This window comes from Aspergillus puulaauensis, chromosome 8 (genome assembly GCF_016861865.1).
Source record: "Aspergillus puulaauensis MK2 DNA, chromosome 8, nearly complete sequence".
In the NCBI taxonomy this organism is placed as follows: Eukaryota; Fungi; Ascomycota; class Eurotiomycetes; order Eurotiales; family Aspergillaceae; genus Aspergillus; species Aspergillus puulaauensis.
The window spans coordinates 2,813,380-2,824,896 of record NC_054864.1 but is presented as its reverse complement, the minus strand read 5'-3'; the positions used below and the strand labels follow the sequence as shown (position 1 = coordinate 2,824,896).

The following is an 11,517-nucleotide window of genomic DNA, read 5'->3' as shown; positions in this document are numbered from 1 at the left end:
CCCTAACCCTAACCCTAACCCTAACCCTAAACCCTAAAACCCTAAGTAACCCTTTACCTGCAAATTCTACCTTCCTAAATTAGAAATCCTAGGATCTTTTAAAATATTATTAAAATTCAGAACCCTGGCTATCTAGTAATATAATTTTTATTTAGAAATATTAAGAATTAAAGATTTTAGAGGGTGGTCCTGGGTCATACTCAGGACCACCCCCCTTGCCAAGACTTTTTTTTGCAGAGGACCACCCCTGGTCCTGAGACAGAATATAGTTAGAGTTTGTTTTTCAACATGATCTAGAGTCATGTAATAAATTTTCTACTTGGAAAAAAAGAATTCAAGATTTTAGGAAGGATCTAGGAGAACCTAGGATTAATACCTGCTGTTTTAGGTGTTTTCTACCTACCAGGGTCTGCAGGGGTCCTCTAGAAATGAAAAAGGGAACAGACTACAAGAATAAAGATTTAATTATTTTATTCTGGCTAGTTAGTAGGTTTTCAAACCTAATCCTGAAGAATTCTAGTATAAATCCCTGGGCCCAGGTGGAAAAACCTGCTGATTTACAGCTATCTAGCTTCCTAAAAGAGAAATAGGAACTAGATACTGAGATTACTCAAGCAGCCTAGTTTTTCTATCAGTTTTCTAAACAGTTTTATAAGATATATAGTTTTGATATTTAAATTAAATTAAATTTTTTTTTAATATTATTAATTAATTTTTATATATCAATATATATTTTTTAATTTAACTTAGGATTGTTATACTTTCTTTAGAAATTACTAGTATAAATAAACAGGGGTTAGTTTTAATAAAGATATATATTTTTATCAGAATCAGTTTGGATAAATAAATAAATATATTATATTTTATTATTGACTTAGGATTGTTACCTTTTCTATAGAAATTACTAGTATAAATAAACAAGGGTTAGTTCTAATAATAATATATATTTTAACCAAAGCCTGCAGGCTTAATATTCATGCCTGAGGCATTAGTATATCTTAATTAGGTCTAGACTACCCGTTATTAGCATGCCAAGGCCTACCCCAACAAAAAATTTACCTAATTCTTTACCTGCAAATTCTACCTTCCTAAATAGGAAATCCTAGGGTCTTTTTAAATATTATTAAAATTTAGAGCTCTAGCTATCTAGTAAACTAATTGTTATTAAGAAATATTAAAAATTAAAGATTTTAGGGGGGGGGCCTGTATTAGGGTATGGCCCCCCCCCCTGCCAAGCCTTTTTTTGGCAGAGGCCCCCCCCCGGGCCTGTGACAGAATATAGTTAGGGATCAGGGCTGGCCCGGCTGTTATCTGGGGTGGGGGACCTGACTGTCTTATACACTACCTGCATGGCTGCCCGCCACAGCCGCTGCCAGGTCTTCTGCTGCCGGCTGGTTATGATATATCTCGGCTGCTGGTCCCGCCATGGCCACGAAGTCTAGGTGTATATAATAAATACTAGGATCTGCTGCCATAGCTGTATATAATCCTGGATACTTTTCTTATCTATATATGTCTGTAATAGTGTGTGGGGGGTCTGCCCCGGTATTATGTAGATTACAGCTATGCGGATCCCGCTCCTATAGTGCTATACCATCTGCTGGCTGTAGTAGGCCAACTACTTTATAGTATCCCAGATCACCCGCGTGGTCTGGTAGATCTTGTCTATCTTATCTGTTCCTAGTATGGCCACCACGTCTAGTAGGTCCTGTAGGTGTACTCCGGCTAGATACCGTGTCTACCGGGTCCGCTGTAGCTACGGGTTAGTATCCTGCAGCTCCTCGGCCTGGATTATCTGGTAGGCGGCGGCCCGGTTATCTGTAGCAGCCTGGGCCTTGATCTTAGTAACTATGGCCTCCCGGTCAGTGCGGGGGGTGGGGGATTCTACAGGCTCGGGGTCGCATGATTGAATATGTACTAAATAGGAGTTCTTCCGCGATAGGAATATCTTCTGTTATATAACTGTACGGAATGATCTCTACAGCTTATTATCCTGCTGGGCCTGCTGCGCTGCTGGGATCCTTTCTGATTAGTAATACTGGGACTAACCATATTCCTCCTGCCAGTATTTCCGCATGGCTTTGATACTGGTGGTAATGATGGTATATAGATTAGTACCTCACTGACACTGCAGCCCATTAGTATGAACGGGAATAATAGGGATTAGGTAGTCTAGTTCCCGGGGGATATATACAGCCTCTGGTTGTTGGATAATATCCTGTTATTAGGTAATCCTCTCTGTAATGGGTTTGCTGTCCCAGGGCTTTATAGAATACTTGGTCTGGAGGTAGGTTATTATCTCCTTAAGATGGACCCCATGCTGGTAATATCAATAAATAATAATCTATAAGCTTAGAATCTTTTTAAAAATTTGATGTTCTATAGTGCAGGTCGGAATTAGCTAGATATATATATATATTATGTGGTGGTTCCACACTCCAGTCGCTGCTACACACTCAGGATATAGAATAAAAATAGACTGAAACTGGATTCCCTAGTCTTCTTAAGCAGGAAAACAGCCCCTGAATTCCTACTAATTATATAGTATTAGTGTTGATGTATTATTTCTACTATTAGTTGCAGGTAGTAATGATCCCCTATTAAAACTGGTTTTCTTACCCTAATTAAGTTTGAATCTATACTATACCCTATTAAATTGCTGGAGGGCTCTGAAACGAATATAAGTTGAAATTAAATAGCTAATCTACCAGCTATTATAATTTAAGTACTTCCTAGGAACTACAGCCCAGTGCACCTGACTCCTGAAAATAAAGGAATCTGACTCTGGGCCAGCTAATCAGTACCCGCCCTCAGCTGAACCCTAAAGGAATCTGACTCCGATTCCCACCCGCCTGTGGGTTAGGATCCCAGCTATTCAGGGTAGTGTGACTATGCAGAATATAAGCTACCACGTGACTGAACTCCCACCAGGCCTAGGAATCCATGAATATACTGGATTTCTATTTCAATTTATTACTAGATTCGAGCAGGAGAATCAGGGTCAATTTACTAGAACTAGGGCTAGGGTAATTATTTTTTGTATGTCTAAAAATATGATCTCTATCCTATCTAGAACCCTAGGTGGCCAATCCTACCTAGGGCCTGCAGTAGCTTAAATGCTTAATTCCATGCAGATCTACCAGAATTAGAAAAGGTGGCAGAACTAGCTCGCTTCCAGGGCGGTGAAGCTCGGGTTCTTCTAGCTACCTCTGCAATTGGTGCAGGGTTTGATTTTAAAGAGGTGGATGTAGTGATTTATCTAGAAAGTGCCTATGGTTTAACTGATTTTATGCAGGAATCTGGCAGAACTGGGCGGGATTCTAGGCGGTCAGGGTGGTTATTTTGCTTAATTAAGTCATCTGAATAAGTTACTAGACCTAGTGATTCAACTAACCGCCTAGAATTTAGGAAATATCTGAATGAGCAAATCTGCCGTCGGCGGCTAATTACATTAAATTTTGGCGAGATGTCTAGGTCATGTGACCTGAGCTGGAAGCTATATAACCCATGCCTGAGGCAGAAAGCTCAGCAGGATCTAGTTCAGCAGGCGGTCAAGCAGTCATACCAGGAAGCTACTGCAGAAATTGAATTTCTAGCTAGGGCTACTGAATTCTTTACTGATTCTATATGTTTAATATATTTTTTAAAATGGATTGGTAAGTAAACTCCTATTCTAATTTTATTCTATATTTTATATTAATTATTTATCTAGGTGGAATCTTTGGCGATACTGCAGAGTTGGTTTTTCAACATGATCTAGAGTTATGTGATGAATTTTCTACTTGGAAAAAAAGAATTCAAGATTTTAGGAAGGATCTAGGAGAACCTAGGGTTGATACCTGCTGTTTTAGGTGTTTTCTACCTACCAGGGTCTGCAGGGGTCCTCTAGAAATTAAAAAGGGAACAGACTGCAAGAATAAAGATTTAATTATTTTATTCTGGCTAGTGAGTAGGTTTACAAACCTAATCCTGAAGAATTCTAGTATAAACCCCTGGGCCCAGGTAGAAAAACCTGCTGATTTACAGCTGTCTAGCTTCCTAAAAGAGAAATGGGAACTAGATACTGAGATTACTCAAGCAGCCTGGTTTTTCTATCAGTTTTCTAAGCAGTTTTATAAAATATATAGTTTTGATATTTAAATTAAATGAATTTTGTTTTTTCTTTAATATTATAAATTAATTTTTATATATAAATATATATATTTTAATTTAACTTAGGGTTGTTATACTCTCTATAGAAATTACTAGTATAAATAAACAAGGGTTAGTTTTAATAATAATATATATTTTAATCAGGGCCTGCGGGCTTAATATTCATGCCTGATATTCAGGGTTCATGCCTGAGGCATTAGTATACCTTAATTAGGTCTAGACCACCCGCTCTTAGCATGCCAAGGCTAACCCCAATAAAAAATTTACTTAATTCTTTACCTGCAAATTCTACCTTCCTAAATAGGAAATCCTAAGATCTTTTTAAATATTATTAGAATTTAGAGCTCTAGCTATCTAGTAAACTAATTTTTATTAAGAAATATCAAAAATTAAAGATTTTAGGGGGGGGGCCTGTATTAGGGTGTGGCCCCCCCCCCCTGCCAAGCCTTTTTTTGGCAGAGGCCCCCCCCCGGGCCTGTGACAGAATATAGTTAGGGATCGGGGCTGGCACGGCCGTCATCCGGGATAGAGGACCTGACCGTCCTATACACTACCTGCATGACTGCCTGCCACAACTACTGCCAGGTCTTCCGCTGCCGGCTGGTTATGATATATCGGGGCTCCTTCCCCTGCCATAGCCACCAGGTCTGGGTGCGCGCGATAAATATCAAGATCTGCTGCTATAGCCGGACATAGTCCTAGATACTTTTTTTATCTATATACGCCTGCAGTAGCGTGTGGGGGGTCTGTCCTAGTATAGTACTAATCACAGCCATGCGGATCCCACTCCCGTAGTGCTGTATAGTCTGCTGGCTGCGGTGGACAAGTTACTCTATAGTATTCTAGATTATCTGTATAGCCTGGCAGATCTTGTTAGTCTCCTCCGCCCCCGGTATGGCTACTATATCTAGTAAGTCCTGCGGGTGTACCTCGGCTAGATACCGCGCCTACCGGGTCCGCCGCAGCTATAGGTTAGCATCCTGCAGCTCCCCGGCCTGGATTACCTGGTTAGCAGCGGCCTCGTTATCCGCGGCGGCCTGGGCCTTAATCTCGGTGACCATAGCCTCCTGGTCGGTGCTGGGGGTGGAGGATTCCACGGGCTTGGGGTCGCATGATCAAATATAAACTAAATAGGAGTTCTTCTAGATTAGGAATACCTGCTGCCATGCTACTATACAGAATGACTACTGGAAACCTATCATGCCCTCTTCCCGCTCCTGGTTACTGATAAATCCGCTATGGCGGTGCTGGGTCTATCTATGGGCCTGCTGCCAGTATTTCCGCATGGTTTTGATATGGGTGGTGATATACTGGTAATACTCGGGGTCCTGTTAGTACTGTATATTATTAGTATGTAGTTTAATCCCGGGTAATAGGTTCTGCAGTATCCGGGGGATCTGGACAGCGTGGGGTTCCTGGATGATATTATCCCACTGCTGGATGGCCTCCGTCATCCGCGTATACTCCTGGGGCTTGATGAAATACTTAGCCCGCAGATATATAGTAATCTCTCTAGGATACACACTATATTTACAATAACAATAAATAATAATCTGTAAACTGGGAATTAGTTGAAAAAATTAATGTTCTATAGTACAGGTTGGAATCTGCTAGATATATATATATATCGCGTGGGGGTTCCGGTCCCCGGGCACCAGGACAAACTTGGGATATGGAATAAAAATGAACTGAAACTGGATTCCCTGATCTTCTTAAATATAAAAACAGTCCCTGAATACCTGCTGACTATGTCTGGTTAGCTTTAATATATCATTTACATGGTCGGTTGCAGGTGTTGATTATCCCCTATTAAAACTAAATCTGTTATCCTAACTTAGTTTTAACCGCCATCACACCCTTTCTGGTGGAGGAATACATCTGAAATTTAGCCTAGTTCTAATTTAATTAATCCTTAATCAGCTGTCTGATTTTCATCTAGATCGCCCTACAAAATTGCATGGAGTCATACTCATAAAAAGCATGGAGTCATACTCCTATTATGGGCGCTCTCAGCCAATCACAGGATAATCTCACAAAACCCTAATGGCTCCGCACCGGGCAGTCATACTGCAACTGCCCGCCCCTTGTGGGTTAGGTGTATTATACTCTTTCATACTACTCGCAATATCCCTAAGGCCAAGGACCTTATATTCTCTATAGATATAATATCTACTAATATCTTCTATAAATTAAAAAATATAGCCTTATACTACCTAGTATATAATTAGATTATATATAATTAATTAGACTATTCTAAGTAGTATTTTTAAGATATTAGATAATATTATTATAAATATATAAAAGATTTACTATATATCTTATAAATCTTAAAGATTAAATTTTATCTTTATAATTCTTTTATTATTTATTATTTATATATAGATTTAGTAAGATAGTGTATTCTATTCTATTTATTTTATAAAAAGTAATAAAATTAGATTTATTTTATTTTTATTATTTATAAGTATCTTATAATCTATTACTACCCTATTTAATAAGATATTTTTATAAATAAGAATATTTTCTCTATTACTAATTAATTCTTGATGCCGTTCATCATGGTGTTTTGATACTTATTGGCTCTATCGAGATGCGCGGAGGGCGTATAATTTTATCGAGCATACATGACCATGTACGGATATGCTGCTCTGATTCTGGCAAAACCCCTCAGTCAAGCTTCCTTTGCTTGTTCCCTTTTGACGTCCATTGCTTGGATTGGCGCGTATTCTGGCCCCCAGGATATGCCACATGCCCATTTCTCCAAGCCACACGTTGTGGTCAGATTTGGCTGACAAGCCAAGAGAATAGATCTAGGCGTTCAGGCTACACGGTTGTAGGGAGGTATAACCATACCACTCCCCTTGGTTTCGCGTCGGAGAATAACATTAAGTTTACTAGATTTCAATTCTTCCACTAAACGGGTACGACGGTTCGGACTCAGCAATCATCTTCAGCTCCTTCTCTGTCGGAAATGTCCCAGACCTCTTGGTCGATGCTCCCCCAACCAACTCACGTTTGACTCGGCCGGCCTTGCCCGCTGCCCTGAGGGCAGCAACGGTCGGATCAATAACGGGCACGCCAACAGCTCGCATTAATCCCTGCCAGCACCCGAGCATAGCCGTGCAGCCCAGGACAAGAACCTCTGCGCCATTCTCTTTAATGGCCAGCTTTCCCTGTGTGGCTAGCCTCTCGCGCAGACTCTCGACATCCATGGGCGTAAGATCATTGTTAAACACCATATCGACAACTAGATGCGCGACCGCGGTGCGCGTGTCTGCAACAACATGTTGATGTAACGGATCCGGTGAGCTTTTCATGTCATAAGGCAAGAGCACGGCATACTTAGAGCTAATCTTCGATGCTGCCTGAATTGCTACCTGCCTCGCGCCGAGGACAACCATATCATCGCCTGCGATTTGCTGTAGCTCGTCCACCATCGGATCGCCAAAGCAGTTGATGATAAGCACATCGTAATTTTCCCTGCATGCCTGCAAGCACACCCGTATCATTTCACTGTAAAGCAGAGGCCGGATTGACGGATATGCTAGGGTTTGGGTGCCGCCAATGCGGTTGGCGAGTGAGGTGATTGTGACACGCGTGCTCGGGTCCTTGTTATTCAGCACTGTTTCCACTACAAAGTCATTGAATTCCGCACCCCCAATGGGGTTGAGCAGCATTACTTTGACTTTATCATCTGTAAAAGCACAGAGAGGACCCATCTTTTGGAAAGGTTGTCGGCTCAATGGAGGGTATTCGTCTAGTTGAAATGTAGTACCTGGCAGGGAAACCGTGAATGTATTCTCTGCAAGATCGAGTAGTCCTCTTGGAGATGGTTTCGCGAGGCACAGTAATCAGAGCATAGGCTGAAGTCTTGCCCATGAACAAGTGCCGGGCTCTAAGACATTTGATCGCATGGACAATATATAGGGGGTGGCTTGTATTAAGAGGAACCTGTTTCAATTGCGATCGTTCTCATCGTGACTGGGCAGGTGGGGAATGTTCAAACCTTGCCTGTAGCACTTTTGTTGGGGGGGACAGCAGGTTTCATACTGGCTTGGTAAGCTGCTATTGCTAACTAACTATAGCTATACGGAGTATGTTGTGTAACTAGACTCATGATTGCATTCCTAATCCAGAGTAGGATTTCCCGTCCATAAATGCTCCTTGCATAATCCTTCACAGTGCCAGCGACTTACCTTCTGGGCACGGGGGTTTCTGTGGAGGCGTCGATTTTGTGCCCAAGGCCCTCCGTCTAGGATAAAATGTTGATATAAAGATATGGTCGTCAAAATTATATTACCCGTCTTACGGATTGCCCTTGGTGTGCTAGCAGTATGCCTCTCCTCACCTCGACTTGTGTGGAGGATCAAGGGCGGAGAGGTTAACATTTCGGCCGTGCAATAGACATGATTCTTATGGGACGTGGGATCGGAGCGTAAGGAGCACTCGGTATGGGATTAGCAACCCCGTTGTTCCTAAGGCAAGGCGCTTGAAGAGGTTGCGAAGATTGCCTGGCAGCTCATTACGTTTCCGCAGGAATGTATGTAAAAGTACACGTCATAGTTATATTTAAAAATATTTTTTTTTAATTTTAGGGTATGGTAGATAGAATAGCAGGTCAGGGCCCTGTAGTATACTAGATATTTTATATAAGGCGCATAGATAAAAAGTATAGAATAGGATTTAGTCCGGGAGATACTATACCATTGGACTGTACTAGAGTTATAGCAGTAATAATAGCGCTAAATAACAGGCAGCGAGCATCCTGACCTGTGTTGCCTTCGTAGATATTGCCTATGCTTGCCTTTCAGTATTTCTATATGTAATCCATTCCGTGGCCTCCTTGAATTCTGGCCCATTGTTAGCGATCAAGCCGCGGATGAAAAAGCGTGAATGGCAGGCCTTACGTTCTGGGGGAATATTGGTGGGGACGTATGGCTGGCCTGTTGCAAGCGAGTGACGGACCCGATCAAACTGGTCAGATGCATACATCGTACAGGAGTGCCCCACAATCCAGTCAATAACCCCAATCGCAGGAGCGGCTTTCTTGTCAACACGCTCTGCCAGTGGGGTGTTGAACCATGCGTCATTAACCCTCCAAGCGTTGCGTTGGATATAGGTCGCTCTGTGCTTGCTGCTACATTGTCAGCAACAGACAATCCTCGCTAAATCAATGCACGCACCGCATTGCCTCCATGGCTTGCAGTCCCAGTTTGATATTGTTTTTGCCCGCCAATCTCAGGGTGATGGCTAGAGTCGCGGCATCTTCGATGGCCTGGGAGGCGCCCTGCGCAGAGGTGGGGAAGAAGGGATGCGCGGCGTCTCCGATGACGGTGATGCGGCCTGTGGGCGACACCCACGAGTCTAACACGCCGGCGCGGAGGAGCGGGCACAGCAAGAATTGATCTTTGGACATTGCTTCAATCACTGGTCGGATCTGGTCAGTGCACCTCCAGGAGCTGATCTTCTCCAACATCTCCTCTTTATCTACTGGCGTGGTCCAGAAATTCCCCTCGGGCTGGGCATGCTTCAAACGTGTCAGCCCTAAGTCACATCCAATCCAGGATGGCCGGCACATGCTCACCTGGGTTATCCCCATGCAGAAGGACGCTCGCCCCCCTCCACAGGTAGCGAGCTGGACGTACATTTCCGGACCCGCGAACCCCGCTGCTTGGTCGACCTTGTTCTCCGGGCCCAGCAACCAATGGCACCGAGGGTCTTGAAGCAGTGCTGTCCCATCGGCCTTTCCGCGGAATATCGAAAAGCCCGAGTAATATGGCTGCACGTTGGTGGAGGAGACAGCTGCACGACCTCTGCTGTTCGCGCCATCGGCGAAGATGAGACAATCACCCTGGACGCGCTCGCCTCCAACGACGACACTTGCCTGTGTCTCATCCTCATAAAACTCAGTGACTCTCACTCCAAGGCGGAGATCTAGCCCCAGTCGTTTCGCAGTTTGATACAGAATCTGGACCAGCCCCCCGCGCGGTAACAGTGAGAGACCCTTATCTGTGTCTGGAATTGGGTGCTGGCCGACATGGACTCCATCTGTATCGTAGATCTTGCAATCCCTGCAGTTATAGGCCCAGGTCTCAACCCACCTTGCGACGATGCCAGTATCGTCAAGGTCCTTGAGCACCTGGCTCCCATTGGGAGTGAGGATGAGCCCGTCCCCTAGCTAGGATGAGTATTCTGGTTGACAGGTTTCATTTCAACCTCCCGCGCACCGTTTTGAGGTCTCCAACTCACCGTATGGTTCGAGATTCTCAAGCTTATCAAAAGCGATTACATGGTGTCCATTCAGATGGCAGGAGATGGCTGCAGTGAGGCCTCCGATACCAAGGCCGATAATTATCACAGTCGTCCCTGTGGGCTCAGGAGCGGTGTCGTGTGGGACGGTCATTTTTGGATGGATTTGGAGCTCGACGTGCCCTGAGAAGGATGACGAACAATATGACTTGTGAACGCGGCGACGGATGTCTTAGGTTATAAGAGCCCCATGACGGTCGAAGCTGGTTGAGAAAGGGAGAGTGGCCAATTTATGAGGTGGAAAGTAGTTTTCTTTGCGTAGCTACGCATTACAGTGTTACCCTAATTTGATGTAGGGGGTAATGAAAGGTTGATAGTCCCAGTGAGGACTGACGTTCTACTACCAGTCACAACGCACCAAGCTGCGTGGTTGAACATGGCATGCAATGCTACCCCGTAAGGTCACTTCTAGCAGGCAGAACGAAATCAGGTAATTTCCACTTCATGCCTTGCTACCCTGTGTCTTGCACCAAATATGCGCATCTTGGGCACAGCCAATGAGCCATGCAAGCGCCAGGAGATTGAGCTACTTGGTTAGGAAGAGCAGACGAGTACAATACTAGGACCGCAAGGAGTCAGCCACAAAACAAACCACCCCTTGCCGTCCGGATACAGTCTGTACCGCCCGGGATGGCATCTCTTCCTGTACAGGCTATGGGAAGTTCCGCCTTCTTCGGTGCAATAAATGTTTGGCATACGGAATGCAGCCGCCGTCAGGAATGTCCGCTATTGTTTCTGGGGTCTTTGCGCCCCGGTTTTATTGTAGGCCATGGCACTACTTAATACCTTGGGCATCGGGAACTGGGCATCGTCGTTCCACATGTCTGTGCGATGCGCCATGTTGTGCGGGTCGTATTAGCCATTGAATGACAGGGACTTAGGGTTGCAACGTGACTTAGGGGAATTCAATAGTTTACCCGGCCAAATTCGTAAGATGTGCATTTATCGATAGGATATATATATGTTGTCTGGAGCTATTCTACCTCTGCCTCCATCTAGCGTTATTCCCTTAGGGTCCCCGGAATATAACCGGGTAAAAATTCTTGATAATATCTA

The 11,517-nt window shown here is 43.9% G+C and overlaps 2 protein-coding genes across 2 annotated transcripts; both read right to left on the bottom strand.

Moving 5' to 3' along the window:
- Window positions 1–7,046: 7,046 nt before the first annotated feature.
- Window positions 7,047–7,871, bottom strand: APUU_81089S (aspartate/glutamate racemase family protein; the record flags this gene model as incomplete). The annotated part of the gene is made up of 1 exon (XM_041697442.1): window positions 7,047–7,871. The coding sequence occupies one exon, from the start codon at window positions 7,869–7,871 to the stop codon at window positions 7,047–7,049; it is 825 nt and encodes a 274-aa protein (XP_041562972.1).
- Window positions 7,872–8,946: 1,075 nt separating this feature from the next.
- APUU_81088S (FAD-dependent oxidoreductase) lies at window positions 8,947–10,555 on the bottom strand (the record flags this gene model as incomplete). Its single annotated transcript, XM_041697441.1, has 5 exons — window positions 8,947–9,002; window positions 9,060–9,289; window positions 9,336–9,679; window positions 9,737–10,326; window positions 10,402–10,555. 5 exons carry the CDS (start codon window positions 10,553–10,555, stop codon window positions 8,947–8,949), a joined length of 1,374 nt encoding a protein of 457 aa, XP_041562971.1.
- Between the last annotated feature and the right edge of the window lie 962 nt (window positions 10,556–11,517).